This window comes from Lolium perenne, chromosome 7 (assembly GCF_019359855.2).
Source record: "Lolium perenne isolate Kyuss_39 chromosome 7, Kyuss_2.0, whole genome shotgun sequence".
NCBI classification, from domain to species: Eukaryota; Viridiplantae; Streptophyta; class Magnoliopsida; order Poales; family Poaceae; genus Lolium; species Lolium perenne.
Window position 1 is genome coordinate 218,627,247 of NC_067250.2, and position 19,166 is coordinate 218,646,412.

At 46.9% G+C, this 19,166-nt stretch overlaps 1 protein-coding gene across 1 annotated transcript; it reads left to right on the plus strand.

Annotated features, from left to right (window-relative positions):
* The first annotated feature begins 5,652 nt into the window (after positions 1–5,652).
* LOC127314157 (L-type lectin-domain containing receptor kinase IX.1-like) lies at positions 5,653–7,643 on the plus strand. The gene is made up of 2 exons (XM_051344619.2): positions 5,653–6,392; positions 6,690–7,643. Exons 1-2 carry the CDS (start codon positions 5,830–5,832, stop codon positions 7,465–7,467), a joined length of 1,341 nt encoding a protein of 446 aa, XP_051200579.1. The 5' UTR covers positions 5,653–5,829; the 3' UTR covers positions 7,468–7,643.
* The last annotated feature ends 11,523 nt before the right edge of the window (positions 7,644–19,166 follow it).

Sequence of the window (19,166 nt, forward strand, 5' to 3'; positions counted from 1 at the left end):
TCACAAGGATCAGCCTCGCACGGTTTGCTCATTGGTTTAATCTTGCTACTCGGTTAGGCTGGATAAAACCAACCCAACCTCTGACTTGACGCGCCTGCTGTCGTCCACCTTAAGTGCATCGTATAATCGTGGAACACTAAGCTCCGTCGGCAAGACAAGCACCATGTTTGTGCCAGCCGATGTTTCATCATCGGCTTTCTTTTGCTTGGGACGCCACTCCATTCTTCGTGGACGACCCTCTTCATCCAGGGCTCGCTGAACCTTTGCGGCCGAGATCAGGCCGTGCCTTCCTTAGCGTATGCGGGTATAACCTTTCGGCTTCCGCCGGGCCGCGCAACCGCTGAACCCTGCGTTTTTGTGAACGGCTGAGTCCGTCAGGGCACCACCTCGGACGGTGGCACCTGTCTTCTTCTTCTTCAAGTCCTTCGTCTTCGGAATCCTCAAAATTTGCCCAACGAAGTGACTCAGCACGTTTGCTTGGTGGTGGGAGAGGCCCTAAGCGCTCAAACACAGACACGTTGGCTGCCTCCTTCTTCTTCTTGTTGCATTACGGGCAATTGCCGATTGTGGGCAATCGGCTCATTCCTGAATCCCAGCGATGTACGAAGAAAGGGCAGTCCCAGTGTCTGGCGTTGTCATCTTGCTCCCTTGATGTGTCCGTGGCACGGCGCTCGTGCTCCTCCTCATCGCGATCCTGCCGACGATGTCTTCTGGCTTCTCTAGCCAGACGATCTCCTTCATCATCATAGTTGGACCGTCGGCGTTGGTCATACTGTCTCACATATTTGTTGAGGAGGTGATCAGAGAGAGGTCGTTGATATCTTATGTTCTTCACTTCTCCCTCTGTAACGTAGCGCTTGCCATCATGATGGAGCCGATCGCGTGGAGCGGCCTCTGTATTCTTGCTATGAGAGCAGCTGCCCTCATCTCCATCTTTGCCAGAGTGGTTCCCAGGTCCTACCATGTTGATGCTGAACGTGGGACCTGGCAGCAACCCTCGGGAGTAGATGACGTCTACCCTGTTAACGGCGGGGAAAGGCTGGGTGTCTACCTTCATGGCGTGCGGGTTGAAAATTAAACGCCCCTTCTCTATCGCCGCTTGGATGTGCTGACGCCACACCCTGCAGTCGTTGGTGGCATGGGAAAGCGAGTTGTGGAACTTGCAGTATGGCTTTCCGTTTAGCTCTTGCGCCGTAGGGAACTTGAGACCTTCAGGAATCGTCAACTGTTTCTCCTTGAGCAGGAGGTCGAAGATTTGTTCAGTCTTGGTCACGTCAAAATCAAATCCCCTGGGCGGCCCTGGTGGCTTTACCCATTTGCAGGACACAGGGGTTCCTCCCCGAGTCCATTCAGCCACTGCTACTTCTTGGTCTCCCGCAGGCACTTCACCTTCCTCTGTATCGACCATGACTACTGCACGCTTGAACTTGTCTTGGTACAGTGCAGGTGGCGCTGTTCATATGCTGATAGTTTCGAACCATGTGCGCCGCCGAGGATAATCTGCTTGGGAGGCCATGTCCTTGAGCTGTGTTGCAAGGCCAGCTACTGCCAACTCGACTGCTTCCTTTTCAGTTATACGAACCGAATAACATCGGTTCCTAAGATTCCTGAAGCGCTGGATGTACTCTGTCACCGTTTCTCCGCGCTTCTGACGTAGTTGTGCTAGATCGGCAATGCTAGACTCGGAAGCTTCTGAATGGTATTGCATATGGAACTGTTCTTCCAATTGCTTCCAAGACTGGATGGAGTTTGCTGGCAAAGAGGTATACCATCCAAAAGCCGATCCCGTGAGGGACTGTGAAAAGAGCCTCACGCGTAGCTGATCCGACACTGAAGCCGGTCCTAGTTGCGCCAAATATCGGCCGATGTGCTCGATGGAGCTGGAGCCATCTGATCCACTGAATTTGGAGAAGTCAGGGAGCCGATATTTAGGTGGCAGCGGGATCATCTCGTACTCGTCGGGGTACGGCTTAGAATAGCCGATTGCCCTCCTTTTCGGCATAATGCCGAACTGGTCTCTCAGTATGGTACTGATCTGATCCGCCGTGCTGGCTGCAGGAGATGCACTCTGAAGATTCGCCGGGGTGGCGTACTTAGCCAGCCATGTTTGCTTTTCCAGCTCTGAGCCAACTGCAGGAGCTGGGCTTTGGAGTTTCGTCGGGGTGGCGTACTTAGTTAGCCACGTCTGCTTCTCAAGCTACGTCGGCGACGTTCCTCTGTTTGTGCCGGAGTCCACGACGTTGTGGCCTGGTTTGAGAGTGGCCGGTTGCCACAATCCGGGCACATACGTGCACGCGTATCCTTGAGGGATCTCCTTGGGCGCCTCAGCCAAGAACTGGTAGTCACTAGGGTCACCACCGATCTTGTAGACGACGAATGCCGGTGTAGCCGGCACTTCAGGTGGTGCTGCCAATGCATATGGCAGCGGTGGACGGGACTGGAGTGGCAACTCTCCTTGATGCGTCCCGAGAGCTGGTCCTGACGGCGAGTACTGGTGGCTCATGATCTCCTGGATCACGCGCAGAGCGAGACGCTCCAACACGTTGACCAAGTTTTCAGAGTGGCGGTGTAGCGAGTGAGCCACCAAGTAGTTGATCTCCTGCCGTAGGGCCCTGGTGCGTTCCTCCGACAAGGCAGAGAGATCTATCCCATCGAGTGCACCTTGTGGTGAGAATCCCTTCCATCTGATGCCATGGGTACGGGTTCTCTGAAAAGAGCCGATGAGGTCGGCTTCGAGGGTGGCCTTGATCTCGTCATGTTTCTTCTTGAGCTCAGCAGGCAGCTCCTCGTAGGTGACTGGCGTGCCGTCCGTCGCCATCTCAGATGTAGATGGCGATGTGGTTGATGTAGATGATAGTCCCACCGGGCGTGCCAGAATGTGTTGATCGCCAAAACCCACCGGCGGGCAGCGGCCTGTCAACACGGTAGAGCCGGGAAGAGCCTAGAGCTGCGGCTGGCTGAGACCCCTCCGAGCGACGGCCCGCAATGCTCTTCTGGTCACACGCGGCGATGCGAAGTGCAAGGGCGTGCCACCTGACCTATACCTGGTCAGGAAGGTGATGGGGATGCCTCGCTTAGTTCCTGCATGGCATACACGTAAACATTAAATACGAGCCTCGATCGGCTCTCAGGTTATCCTGTGAATCGGCTCAAAGAGCCGATCCACCCATGATCCGTACGGGGTGCACGAATACTTGGTGATCCTGCTTGATCAAGATAAAGCTAATGAGATCTACGACGATTTAGGGTTTTCACCGCATAATCGGATCATCCTACTCCAGGTTGGGCCTCGCGGCCACGCACGGTGCTCATAAGCCGATCCTAAACAAGGCCAAAGAACCAACAATGATGTTGATCCGCGGAACATCCTGTTTAGGACTTGCGAACGCCACCCTACGTGCCACTGGATCCTCCCCCCCTTTGTAAGGCCTAACTATTGCAGATATTAAACTAATCCTTGCATAACAAGGAGCAATCGTAACGGATCAGATCTACTAAATAAAGAACAAGCAGGGTGCCGCCCCCACACCTGAGATAGGCGTGAGGGCGGCTAGACATGCAAGGGTTGCACTACGTAAGCATGTTATACGAAGAACTATGCTAACCCTAACACATCTATGATAACTACGTTGCCCGCCATCAAAGACGCTTCGCATGCGGGCAACGCATGAACAACGTGGAGCTTGTGCTGCCTAGATCGCAAGATGCGATCTAGGCAGCATGTCGCTTACCTGATTGAAACCCTCGAGACGAAGGAGTTGGCGATGCGCCGAGATTGGTTTGTTTTTGGGGTGAACGTTGTGTTGTTGTTTATTCCATAAACCCTAGATACATATTTATAGTCCAGCGGACTTTCTAACGTGGGAATATCCCACCGTGTGCGATACAAACTCTAAATCTTGATCTAAGATATAACCTACTACAATTAAAGATACACGGGCAAACTAGCCCAAATTCTCCGTGCAAGGCCGCTTCAGAGATCTTCCACGTGTAGTCCTCTAAGCCCATCTCTCTTACGGCCCACCTCTGGATTTGTCCAAAATCTGGTGATAACAGGCGCACGAGGTGAGGTGGAGCGGAGTCAGAGCGATGCATGGAGTGAGTTTGAGCAGCGGGAAGTTTCCACGCGGTTGGGTGCGTGCGCGCCTCGTTTAATAGCGTGCGCTGGAAGCAGCGCGCCAGTTTTAACGCGTAGGATGGCGCAGAAGCCCGTGCGCATGTACTTTTTTACCGCACACTGTGTTTTCTCGTCCCTGCTGGAGCATAGCGCATACGCTCCCGACCGGTATTTCAGCGGGTTTTTTAGCGCGCGCAGTTTACAACACCTGTTGGAGATGCTCTTATGTTTATCCGTATTGGCATCTAATGATAAGCAACAAAAAAATCCACAAATTAACAAACTCAAGAATACAATGGTGTTACTAGACGATCGGCACTACTAATATTTGTGGGTATAAATTTAATTATAGAGATGTGGTGGTACTTAATGCGCTAGGGTCTGACATGACAAATATAATTTAGTGATCAGAAGTTCATCACACTTTCCACGTAGGTAATGCAATCCATAGATTAAATTTGCTAGCTATGCATGCACCCATTTATTTTTGGAACGTATAAGGAAGATTCATATATTACGGAAGCTAGCAAGTCCGGTCACCCATGCTGCCATAATTTTTTTATTAATCTGCCAATTTTGCCCTTTGGTGAGAAAATACTACTACTTTGGTCAACAAGTATTAGTAATTCTGAACCGTTTGATCAGTTGGTTTGGACGGCCAGTATTTGTCCATCCCTACCGTAAAAAGCCTCTACAACGGAGCAACACCTTTTACTTTGCGAAAGGGGACATCCAACACGATGACCCATGGCGCACACCGGAAAAAAAAGGCGACTAACAAAGTATGACGCACAAATGCCGTCGTTGCCACACAAGCTGCCACGGAGCCCTGCAAAACACACGCATTGCTCGCTAACCACCTGCAAACTTTGAAGTCATGTAAGTCCAGGCCCTGGAAAGCATGCGTTGGAACATGGTTCCCTCAGGATGGGAAGCAACATGCTATCATCAAAGTCATCTGATCTTGCACAACAGGATCTTGGCCTTCACCCCAAGATGTGACCCGTGGATGAGATAATGAGATTTAGCATCCATGGTATACAATTATCACGATCTTATGATTTTTTGGTTCATAGGAGTATTGTAGGAACCTAATCCGTGGCATTATTCCACCTGGGTTGTTTGATTCATAGGATTAAAACTCATATTATTTTTCCTTATAATTCATTTGCATTAGGCCAAAGTAAATCTTCCATCCAGCCTAACATCGTGAAAACAATCTTATATTTTATGTGGATCAATAAACAAAACAAAACAAAACCTAAAGATTTTAACTGAACATGACATTGCAAACTTCCCTTTTATTTATTTCCACGTTTTTAGGATCCTGCAAATTGAAAGAGGCAGTATGAGTTGTGTTCTATTTAGATAAATTATAAAGATATATGTCAGTTGCGACCAACTGGCATTATTAAGTTATTTTTACAAAAAGGACGCTAACCCACCCTCCCCTCCCCCGCCCTCCGACTCTACAAAAATGGGCATAGCCATATTTGTTACTTTATCCGTTCCATACTAGTTATTAATTGCTGATTTGGATGTTTCAGCGACAACTAACATAGAATGAAGGGAGTACAAGGTTATAGATTCGTACAAGACAAAAAGTACGCACCTTGTTCAGAAAAAGAACGTACCTCTTCAACCGACCAAATGTTCATTGTTTTCAGAAATTTCTATACTATCTATTATCCTTCCATACTTGAAAGTTTACAATGTACCACTTAAAAATTGTGAACTGGATGTGTTTATTCGCAGATTCAAAGACAAAAAGCACAGGTCTAATTGCAGGGCTAGTTTCCACTGGTATGTTCGTGCTTCTTGCCATAGCCACATTGCTCGGCTACCGCCAATATTTGAAAAGGAAGAGTATATCATCTAAAGACGCAGAGATCCCTCTCGAAGACATGGACTACCAGTTTCAAAATGGGGCGGGGCCTCGGAGATTCAGTTATAGCGAGTTGTCGCGGGCGACACGAAGATTCTCTGAAGAGGAGAAGCTCGGTGAGGGAGGGTTTGGGGCAGTCTATCGAGGGTTGTTGCATGACCAGGGGCTCCAAGTGGCTATCAAGAGAGTCTCCAAGACGTCGAGTCAGGGGAGGAGGGAATACATCGCAGAAGTGACCATCATCGGTCGGCTGAGACATCGCAACCTTGTCCAACTTGTCGGGTGGTGCCATAAAGCCGACAAACTCCTCCTCGTCTACGAGCTCATGACGAATGACAGCCTCGATGTCCATCTGTACAATTCGGAAAAAATCCTAACATGGGCAATCAGGTACGTAGTACCACGGATTTGAGTACCTATTTATTACTCCAATAGCTACATATATGTAAGTCTCATCTTATGTAAGGTTAAGCGGTCGAACATTTACAAGTTGCGATACACCACTTCGTTTATACATGTGGAATCAAGCATAAATGTATATTTGTCAGTCCCTTTAGAAACGTAAATATCGGCTGAATTTCTACTGAACTTGTCTCCTTTTGAGCTATTAGTGAACATATCTCTTTCTCTTCTAAATTGTTCGACGTCTGAGAATTTACTTTTGATATTTTCTTGTGACATGTATAGGCACAAAATCATTCTTGACATCGGGTCTGCGCTGATGTACCTGCACCAGGAGTGGGACCAGTGCGTGGTGCACAGGGACATCAAGCCCAGCAACGTGATGCTTGATTCGTCGTTCAACGCCAAGCTGGGGGACTTCGGCCTCGCGCGCCTCGTCGACCATAGCCGCGACGCACACACGACGGCGGTGATTGCCGGCACCAGGGGCTACATGGACCCGATGTACGCGGTGACTAGAAGGGCCAGCACCGAGACCGATGTGTACAGCTTCGGGGTCGTCCTCCTCGAGGTAGCCTGCGGAAGGAGGCCCGTCATCCAGGAGGAGGACGAGGCCAGGGCCGTGCTTGTCGATTGGGTCTGGCAGCTATACGGGAGGGGCAAGCTCCTCGACGCTGCGGATGCGCGAATCGACGGTGAGTTCGACGCGCGCGAGGTTGAGCGTGTGATGGTCGTGGGTCTATGGTGCGTGCACCCGGACTACGGCTGCAGGCCGTCCATCCGGCAAGCCATGAGCGTGCTGCAACTCGAGGCGCCGCTCCCAGACCTCCCGCCGGACATGCCAGTGGCAATATACGTGCCCCCGGGAGGAGGGCACGGATCGAGCTACACATCCTTGAATGCGAGCGACGACACCGGTGGACTGTCGTCGGCAAGTGACCGAACGGCGAAGAGCCGTTCTTTTGCCGTTGCCGGCACGAGGAGCGAGAATGACGTCACCAATGTAATGAATCAGGCCACCGACACGACCGAGCATGTTCAGTTTAGGAACTACACTTCCTAGCATGATAATATGATATGTGCCTTCTTTCTCTAGGAACTACACATCATATATACACGACTGAGTAGTGGGCGTGTTCGGTCCACTGACAACACTTGCTACCATGATGTGTCTTGTTCTGATGTTTTTGTTTTGACAGCTCTTGTTCTGATGTTAACCATGGAGTGACTGGTTTAGTTTGTTTTTTTAAGTAACACCAGGGGTTTTCTGCATAAACATGTGGTGATGGGAGGAGGTGTACTGTCTGGCTGTTGATACACAATCTAGTGATTCAGATACAAAATTTTCAGATTTCCAGGAGGTAACCTATTTCCACCTCTACCACACTTGACACTTCAGATCCAGCTCCATCAAATAAGCGAAATCAATGTTTATATGCCGTGGCGTAGGTTTCGCCGTGCAGAAATAAGTCCCATCAGCGCCGAGCCGGCAAAATTCAGGGCCTAGTGCAAAACTCTAAAATGGGGCCCTATAAGACTAAAAAAATTGAATTTTCAAACAAATATAACATATATGCCAGACTATCTTACATAGAAACTAGATATATGAAAAAGCATACCTACTAAACTCCCGGTTGCATTAAATTTATTTGAACAACATCATTCTTTGAGAATTCTTTGAAATGAAAACTTCAATAATAACCTCATAATTAATCTTCTCCAACACTTCACTCTCAAGTGATATTGTGGCCAAATCGTTGAGCCTTTGTTGTGTCATCGTAGTAGCATATAGGACTTCAATAGCTTCAATTTAGAAAAGCTTCGTTCTACCAATGCAACCGTCACACGAATGATCAACAAAACTCTATATGAAATACTTGCATTGGGAAAGCAATCATGCCGCTTAAAAAAATTCAGAACTTCAACAGGCCCCATATTTCCATTTGGAATGAAATCTTTTAGAAGATTCAACTCAACATAGAGCTTATTGGCATTGTCGTTGCCTATTCGACGGTGCCTCGGAGGAGGGATCCTCACGAGGGGGAGAAGAAGTAGGGGCCATAGGGCGGAGTGCACACGGGACGGTGGTACGCGATTTACTCAGCTTTGGAACACCTGCACGATGACAGGGCCTACTGCTGCTTGTCTGGAATTATCTGGGCGCTTTCGCGTTGTTACAATGAGTTGTGGTTGTGCCTCTAGGGCTCCCGGGATCCGGCTTATAAAGGCGCTCGGATCTAGGGTTTACACGGAGAGTCCTAGCCGGAATACAAGTTGCCTAACTACGGTACAAAGTCTTGCCGTGTACGTCAAGGATCCGCCTACCCCTAAGTATGTGCTGGATCCGGATACTTCATGGGCCGTCACGGATCCGGCCTCCTTCGTAGGTCGGTTGGGATCCGGCTTCCTGCTCCTGGGCTGGACTTCATCTTTCAGGATCTACAGCAACTGGGCCGCCCGATGGGCAACATGCCTCACCACCAACTATGGGCCACCTGGGCTTGCTGGATCTAGGCAATGTCGTTGATATACCCATAAAGTATACCCACAACAGTAGGCCCCGAAGTTCTCCGAGATTCATCATTCCTCCGACTTCATCAGCTCGGATCCGAAGAGAATCTTGAAGAGCTCCAAAACTTTTACTTGTTTCCGGGTTCATCTGCTCGGAAATCTTCTTGTCTTCGGAATTGGTAACGCAGCGGAGATTCCGCTTTTCCCGCGCACAACTTCCTCATTTCCCGCGCTAAATTTTCGGAGATGCGAATCCTTAGCCGGAAATTTCGGGAGCGCACAGTTAAGTTACCTCCACGTCGTTTTACCGCATTTGACCTAAGACACGTGTCAATCATCTGACGGTGTGACCGTTCCGTTTCCACCGTTGGATCCGAATCACGAATCTCCGCACGAGGTCTATAAATACTCCTCAGCTCGGTAACTTTTCATTCTTTCACCGCATCATCTTCCTCCTCGCGCCGCGCCACCAAACAGATCTCAACTCCGGCGAGCTTCTTCACGGGAAGCTTCTCGCGCCGCCGTTCCAAGCCTCTTTCCGCGCCGAGATCACCAAGGTTGATCGGGATTTCCTTCCCACCGCCGATTCGTGGTCAAAACGCAAGATTTGCTCCAAGTTCAGCGACCTTCACTTCACCGGAGTCTCGCCGGACCGCCGCGCCATTAACGGTACGTGCACCGGCCTCGTAGAAGAAGAAGTAGACTTGGCGTAGATTTCCGGTTACTCAACTTAGTTCGCATGGGTGCAGCCGGAAGCATGTCGCATGGTTCACCTCATTGCACTGGTAGTTCTCCGAGTAGCCCGGATCCCAGTGTTGTAGAACCAATCTGCCGGGATCCCATTGCTTATCTTCCACCATACGTTTCCGACATTAGGCTCGCTCAACCATTCTCCGCCTCTTCTAGTACCGTATTAGGCCGGATTCCAACCGCTCAAGAGCTCCATGAAGAACTCCAAGGCCAAGCTAGAATGGCAGCCACGGTCCAGGAAGCGGAAAACAAGAAGGCTTCCAAGGCCCGGATCCGCGAAGGCGTGAGGGGCCAATGGTGGCCTTGCGAGACCACTGACGCGGAGCTTACAGAGCTCCAGAACGAGGGCATGATCTCCGAGTACTGGAGTTTCATGCGCGACTCCGACGTCCCCAAACCCGATGCGGACGAACGAGTCATGACAAAGGCATGGGTTGAGCGCGGTCTATCGCTCCCCTGCTCGGAGTTTTTCCTCTCCGTCCTCGACACGTATGGGCTCCAGCCCCACAACATCTGCCCCAACTCCTACCTTCTCCTCTCCAACTTTGCGACTCTCTGCGAAGGGCATCTCGGGATCCGACTGGTTGTCAAGTTGTGGCAGTTTTTCTTTCGATTGAAGAAGGAAACCAAGGACAAGGCTATGCTTAACTGTGGGAGCGTGACGTTCATGCTCCGACCTGGACGTATGTATCCGCCTCACGATTCCCACGAGTCCGTCCGGTACTGGAACGCCGGATGGTTCTACATGAAGAACGTTCCTATTCCGAGTGTCCACGAAGGACTTCCCACCTTCAGCAACAAGCCCCCAGAAGAACTGGCTAGCTGGAGCTTCATCCCCTCGCCCGCCCAGACTCCGATCCTGGAAAAGGCGGCTCGGAGGATTTCCTGGTTGGTCCATGATGGACTAACCGGATCCCAGCTGACCCTTAGCTGGTTCTCCCGGAGAATCCAGCCTCTGCGCTACAACGCACACATGATGTGCGCATATACTAGGGCGGATGATTCTCTCCGGGCAACTCGCCACGATCTTCCGGCTGACTCCCTCAAGAGGAGATTCAAGAAGCTGGTGAAGGTTGGCCGGGGCCAGGAGGTCCCGGAACTTATTAAAGACATCAAGACGAACGACCAATGTCCTCCGGTAAGCACTTGCTTCTTTGTTCTTCTTCAACTTTTAAATTTTTTCTAAGTGTTCTAACTTGTTCTTCTAACCCTCCTCGCAGCTCGATACTTTGGTGGAGGAAGATCTGTGCACCATTCTCCGAGTCCCAGTCAGTGGCGACGCGACGGAGGAGGATCCGGAGGACCTTGATGAGGAAGAGGAGCGAGCGCCTCGAAAGGCTGCTCCTCGTCCTACGAAGCGTTCCCGCGCCAAAGTTTCCGGCCCCGAAGCCGGAACCAGCGGCGAGGCCTCCGCCAAGAAGCCCAAGATGACCAAGCCCCCTCCGCTCGACTCCAAGAAGGCGGAACGCGAGCGCCTCAAGCTGCTGACAACAGCAGGGAAACGCTCGCGCCCCAACATTCCGGGCGCGACGTAAGTCTCCGAACAGCATGCGTCTTTTGTCTTGATAGATTTTGTTACTTATGATTTTCCTTTGCCTTCTTGCAGAAATCCAAGTTCCACCGCCACGCGGACCAACGTGCAAGAACCTATCACAAAGTATATGAAGAAATCCCCAGCCATTGGTCCCGCCACTCCTACTCCGCCAAGCGCTCCCCAAGCTACTCCACAGCCATCTCCTCCTCTCGCAGATCAATCTCCAGCTCCTGCTGCATCCACTCCACCGGAGATAATTCCGGTCAGTAGCGGCAGAGCAGGTGGAGAAAGTTCCGGCGGCAAGGGCCCTGCCCCTGAAGAAGCTGAAGCACAAGGCCGCGAAGAAGCAGATGTCACCTCCTCCGGCAAAGCTGAAGCTGGAACTGGTGATATGGTCGTGTTCCCCAAGAACTTTGGAGATCCGGCTGATCTTACCTCCACCCCCAAAGCCTATGCCACAAAGTTTTTCAACAAACTGACGGAGGCGGAAAAATGGGAGTTGGAGCAAGATCTGCTTAACTCAATGTGTAACAATGCCTGGGGCAAGCCGGACACCGAGACGTCAGAGATCCAAGATTACAAAAGGGAAACCGGCCAGTTCTTGGACAAGCTCATCTGCAAGCGGAAGGTAACTCCCCAGTAGCCCCCAAGTATTTAGGCGGAAGCTAGTGTAGTTAGTGATGTCTACGCACACTCCTTTTCCTGTAGACAGTGTTGGGCCTCCAAGAGCAGAGGTTTGTAGAACAACAGCAAGTTTTCCCTTAAGTGGATCACCCAAGGTTTATCGAACTCAGGGAGGAAGAGGTCAAAGATATCCCTCTCAAGCAACCCTGCGATCACAATGCAAGAAGTCTCTTGTGTCCCCAACACACCTAATACACTTGTCAGATGTATAGGTGCACTAGTTCGGCGAAGAGATAGTGAAATACAGGTGGTATGAATATATATGAGCAGTAGTAACGGCACCAGAAAATAGCTTGCTGCTACAACTGGCGTGTGGTTGATGGTGGTAATATTGCAGGCAGTACAGATGCAGTAAAACAGTAAACAAGCGATGATCGCAGTATTTGGGAACAAGGCCTAGGGATTATACTTTCACTAGTGGACACTCTCAACAATGATCACATAATAAAACCACTCTACGCTCTCTTGTTGGATGATGAACACCACTAATTGCGTAGGGCTACAAGAACCCTCAATGTCGGAGTTAACAAGCTCCACAATATTCGATATTCATATTTAAATAACCTTAGAGTGCATGATAGATCATTGCAATTATACCAAGTACTAACATAGCATGCACACTGTCACCTTCATACTATGAAAGGAGGAATAGATCACATCAATACCATCATAGTAATAGTTAACTTCATAATCTACAAGAGATCATAATCATAAACTATGCCAAGTACTACATGATGCACACACTGTCACCATTACATCATGAAGGAGGAATAGAGTACTTTAATAACATCACTAGAGTAGCACATAGATAAATAGTGATACAAAGCTCATTGCAATCATAAAGGGATACAAATAAGCACTTCACTATGCTATTCATAACAGTGAATAAGTATTCTGTGAAATATAGCCTAAGAGACCCACACGGTGCACACACTGTCACCTTTACACACGTGGGACAAGGAGTCTCCGGAGATCACATAAGTAAAATTCACTTGAATAGCATAACGACATCTAGATTACAAAGCTCATCATATGGATCTCAATCATGTAAGGCAGCTCATGAGATCATTGTATTGAAGTACATAGGAGAGAGATTAACCACATAGCTACCGGTACAGCCCTTAGCCTCGATGGAGAACTACTCCCTCCTCATGGGAGACAGCAGCGGTGATGAAGGTGGCGGTGGTGTCGATGGAGATGCCTTCCGGGGGCACTTCCCCATCCCGGCGGCGTGCCGAAACAGAGACTCCTGTCCCCCAGATCTTGGCTTCGCGATGGCGGCGGCTCTGGAAGGTTTCTCGTACCGTGACTTTTTTCGTCTCGAAGATTTAGGTCAGGGGCCTTTAAATAGGCGAAGAGGCGGAGTCGGCGGGCTGACGAGGTGGTGACACCATAGGGGGGCGCGGCCCCCCCTCTGGCCGCGCCAGGCTGGCGTGTGGGGCCCCCAGGGCTCCCCTCTGGTGGCTCTCGGGTGTTCTGGAACCTTCGTGGGATTTTAAGATTCTGGGCGTTGATTTCGTCCAATTCCGAGAATATTTCCTTACTAGGATTTCTGAAACCAAAAACAGCAGAAAACAGGAACTGGCACTTCGGCATCTCGTCAATAGGTTAGTTCCAGAAAATGCATAAAATCATCATAAAGTGTGAACAAAACATGTAGGTATTGTCATAAAACAAGCATGGAACATCAGAAATTATAGATATGTTGGAGACGTATCAGCATCCCCAAGCTTAGTTCCTACTCGTCCTCAAGTAGGTAAACGATAAAAGAATAATTTCTGAAGTGACATGCCACCAACATGATCTTAATCATACTATTGTAAAGCATATGAGATGAATGCAGCGATTCAAAGCAATGGTAAAGACAATGATTAAACAACTGAATCATGTAGCAAAGACTTTTCATGAATAGTACTTTCAAGACAAGCAACAATAAGTCTTGCATAAGAGTTAGCTCATAAAGCAGTAGATTCTAAATAAAGGCATTGAAGCAACACAAAGGAAGATTAAGTTTCAGCGGTTGCTTTCAACTTGTAACATGTATATCTCATGGATAGTTGTCAATGCAAAGTAAAATAATAAGTGCAATAAGCAAGCATGTAAGAATCAATGCACAGTTAACACAAGTGTTTGCTTCTAAGACAGAAGGAAATAGGTAAACTGACTCAACATGAAAGTAAAAGAATGGCCCTTCGCAGAGGGAAGCATGGATTGCTATATTTGTGCTAGAGCTTTTATTTTGAAAACAAGAAACAATTTTGTCAACGGTAGTAATAAAGCATATGTATTATGTAAATTATATCCTACAAGTTGCAAGCCTCATGCATAGATTACCAATAGTGCCTGCACCTTGTCCTAATTAGCTCGGATTACCTGGATTATCATCGCAATACATATGTTTTAACCAAGTATTGCAAAGGGATACCTCTATGCCGCCTGTACAAAGGTCTAAGGAGAAAGCTCGCATTGGATTTCTCGCTTTTGATTATTCTCAACTTAGAGATCCATACCGGGACAACATAGACAACAGATAATGGACTCCTCTTTAATGCATAAGCATTTAGCAACAAATAATATTCTCATAAGAGATTGAGGATTGTTGTCCAAAACTGAAACTTCCACCATGGATCATGGCTTTAGTTAGCGGCCCAATGTTCTTCTCTAACAATATGCATGCTCAAACCATTCAACTCATGGTAAATCGCCCTTACTTCAGACAAGACAAACATGCATAGTAACTCACATGACATTCTACAAAGTGTTGATGGCGTCCCCAGGAACATGGTTATCGCTCAACAAGCAACTTAATAAGAAATAAGATACATGAGTACATATTCAATACCACAATTGTTTTTAGGCTATTTGTCCCATGAGCTATATATTGCAAAGACAAAGAATGGAAATTTAAAGGTAGCACTCAAGCAATTTACTTTGGAATGGCGGAGAAATACCATGTAGTAGGTAGGTATGGTGGACACAAATGGCATAGTGTTTGGCTCAAGGATTTTGGATGCATGAGAAGTATTCCCTCTCGATACAAGGTTTAGGCTAGCAAGGCTATTTGAAACAAACACAAGTATGAAGCGGTATATCAAAACTCACATAAAAGACATATTGTAAGTATTATAAGACTCTACACCGTCTTCCTTGTTGTTCAAACACCTTTACCAGAAAATATCTAGACCTTAGAGAGACCAATCATGCAAACCAAATTTTAGCAAGCTCTATGTATTTCTTCATTAATAGGTGCAAAGTATATGGTGCAAGAGCTTAATCATGAGCACAACAATTGCCAAGTATTAAGTTATTGAAGACATCATACCAATTACCACATGTAGCATTTCCCGTTTCCAACCATATAAAAATTAACGAAGCAGTTTCAACCTTCGCCATGAAAATTAAAAGCTAAGAACACATGTGTTCATATGAACCAGCAGAGCGTGTCTCTCTCCCACACAAGCATGCATTTATTCAAACAAAAACAAAAACAAGAAACATACAAACGCTCCAAGTAAAGTACATAAGATGTGACGGAATAAAAATATAGTTTCACTAGAGGAACCTGATAATGTTGTTGATGAAGAAGGGGATGCCTTGGGCATCCCCAAGCTTAGATGCTTGAGTCTTCTTGAAATATGCAGGGATGAACCACCGGGGCATCCCCAAGCTTAGCGCTTTCATTCTTCTTGATCATATTGTATCATCCTCCTCTCTTGACCCTTGAAAACTTCCTCCACACCAAACTCAAAACAACTCATTAGAGGGTTAGTGCATAATCAAAATTCACATGTTCAGAGGCGACACAATCATTCTTAACACTTCTGGACATTTCCCAAAGCTACTGGAAGTTAATGGAACAAAGAAATCCATCCAACATAGCAAAAGATGCAATGTGAAATAAAAAGGCAGAATCTGTTAAAACAGAACAGTCCGTAAAAACGAATTTCTAAGAGGCGCCAGACTTGCTCAAATGAAAATGCTCAAATTTAATGAAAGTTGCGTACATATCTGAGGATCACTCACGTAAATTGGCAGAATTTTCTGAGTTACCTACAGAGAACTCAACCCAGATTCGTGACAGCAAGAAATCTGTTTCTGCGCAGTAATCCAAATCTAGTATGAACCTTACTATCAAAGACTTTACTTGGCACAACAATGCAAAAAAATTAAGATAAGGAGAGGTTGCTACAGTAGTAACAACTTCCAAGACTCAAATATAAAACAAAGGTACTGTAGCAAAATAAAAACATGGGTTATCTCCCAAGAAGTTCTTTCTTTATAGCCATTAAGATGGGCTCAGTGATTTCAATGATGCACTCCCAAGAAATAGTATTTGAAGCAAAAGAGAGCATCAAGAGGAAAATTCAAAACAAATTTAAGCCTAACATGCTTCCTGTGAAAAGGAATCTTGTAAATAAACAAGTCATCTAAGCATAATGCAACAAGCATAGGAAAACTAGACAAGCGCAACTTCAAGATTTTAAGCACATAGAGAGGTGTTTTAGTAACATGAAAATTTCTACAACCATATTTTCCTCTCTCATAATAATGTCCAGTAGCATCATGAGCAAATTCAACAATATAACTATCAAATGAAACATTCTTGTCATGAGCTTCATGCATAAAATTATTACTACTCCCAACATAAGCATAGTCATTCTTATTAATTGTAGTGGGAGCGAATTCAACAAAGTAGCTATCATTATTATTCTCATCATCAAATAGAGGAGGCATATTGTAATCATAATCAAATTTATCCTCCATAACAGGCGGTACCAAAAGACTACTATCATTATAATCATCATAAATAGGAGGCAAAGTATCATCAAAGAAAATTTTCTCCTCAATGCTTGGGGGACTAAAAAGATCATGCTCATCAAAACCAGCTTCCCCAAGCTTAGAATTTTCCATATCATTAGCAACAATGTTGTTCAAAGTGTTCATACTAATATTTTCCATGGGTTTTTTAATTTTCGCATCAAACCATCCATGTCTTAACTCAGGAAATAATTTTAAAAGCTCACTGTTGCTTTCCATTATGCCAAACTAGTGATAAACAAGAAACAAAAAGATGCAATTGCAGGATCTAAAGGAAATAGCTTCGAGCACTTACAACGGTGCCGGAAAATAGCTTAGTAGCCGAGATCCGGAGTGTGAGTACCTTTTACCTTTCCTCCCCGGCAACGGCGCCAGAAAATAGCTTGATGTCTACACACACTCCTTTTCCTGTAGACAGTGTTGGGCCTCCAAGAGCAGAGGTTTGTAGAACAGCAGCAAGTTTTCCCTTAAGTGGATCACCCAAGGTTTATCGAACTCAGGGAGGAAGAGGTCAAAGATATCCCTCTCAAGCAACCCTGCGATCACAGTCCAAGAAGTCTCTTGTGTCCCCAACACACCTAATACACTTGTCAGATGTATAGGTGCACTAGTTCGGCGAAGAGATAGTGAAATACAGGTGGTATGAATATATATGAGCAGTAGTAACGGCACCAGAAAATAGCTTGCTGCTACAACTGGCGTGTGGTTGATGGTGGTAATATTGCAGGCAGTACAGATGCAGTAAAACAGTAAACAAGCGATGATTGCAGTATTTGGGAACAAGGCCTAGGGATTATACTTTCACTAGTGGACACTCTCAACATTGATCACATAATAAAACCACTCTACGCTCTCTTGTTGGATGATGAACACCACTAATTGCGTAGGGCTACAAGAACCCTTAATGCCGGAGTTAACATGCTCCACAATGTTCGATATTCATATTTAAATAACCTTAGAGTGCATGATAGATCATTGCAATTATACCAAGTACTAACATAGCATGCACACTGTCACCTTCATACTATGAAAGGAGGAATAGATCACATCAATACCATCATAGTAATAGTTAACTTCATAATCTACAAGAGATCATAATCATAAACTACGCCAAGTACTACATGATGCACACACTGTCACCATTATATCATGAAGGAGGAATAGAGTACTTTAATAACATCACTAGAGTAGCACATAGATAAATAGTGATACAAATCTCATTGCAATCATAAAGGGATACAACTAAGCACTTCACTATGCTATTCATAACAGTGAATAAGTATTCTGTGAAATATAGCCTAAGAGACCCACACGGTGCACACACTGTCACCTTTACACACGTGGGACAAGGAGTCTCCGGAGATCACATAAGTAAAATTCACTTGAATAGCATAACGACATCTAGATTACAAAGCTCATCATATGGATCTCAATCATGTAAGGCAGCTCATGAGATCATTGTATTGAAGTACATAGGAGAGAGATTAACCACATAGCTACCGGTACAGCCCTTAGCCTCGATGGAGAACTACTCCCTCCTCATGGGAGATAGCAGCGGTGATGAAGATGGTGGTGGTGTCGATGGAGATGCCTTCCGGGGGCACTTCTCCGTCCCGGCGGCGTGCCGGAACAGAGACTCCTGTCCCCCAGATCTTGGCTTCACGATGGCGGCGGCTCTGGAAGGTTTCTCGTACCGTGGCTTTTTTCGTCTCGAAGATTTAGGTCAGGGACCTTTAAATAGGCGAAGAGGCGGAGTCGGAGGGCTGACGAGGTGGTGACACCATAGGGGGGCGCGGCCCCCCTCTAGGCCGCGCCAGGCTATCGTGTGGGGCCCCCAGGGCTCCCCTCTGGTGGCTCTCGGGTGTTCTGGAAGCTTCGTGGGATTTTAAGATTCTGGGCGTTGATTTCGTCCAATTCCGAGAATATTTCCTTACTAGGATTTCTGAAACCAAAAACAGCAGAAAATAGGAACTGGCACTTCGGCATCTCAATAGGTTAGTTCCAGAAAATGCATAAAATCATCATAAAGTGTGAACAAAACATGTAGGTATTGTCATAAAACAAGCATGGAACATCAGAAATTATAGATACGTTGGAGACGTATCAGTTAGCATCTAGATACTTAGAGAAAACTCAAACTAAGGAAGATTTAAATGTCGTGGCAGCCCCCAAGCATTATGGCGGAAAGATTTCCGGCAACAATGCTTTAGAAAGACTTAACCATAAAAAACTTGTGGAACTTACTCCTGCACTGACTGATTTTACAGGAACAACAAGCTCTGCATTTTGAGCTTCACAAAAACATTGCTCTTCAGCGCCGCGTTACCCTCAGCCAGGCGGAGAAGATCCAACACTACACAGAAGAGAATGCGGATCTGAAGAAGCAGCTGTCGGAAGCTCAAGGTTGGTTTCCGACTCTTTGTTGCCTGTAGGTTATGTTCCGCATCTCAAACTCAATGTTTTCC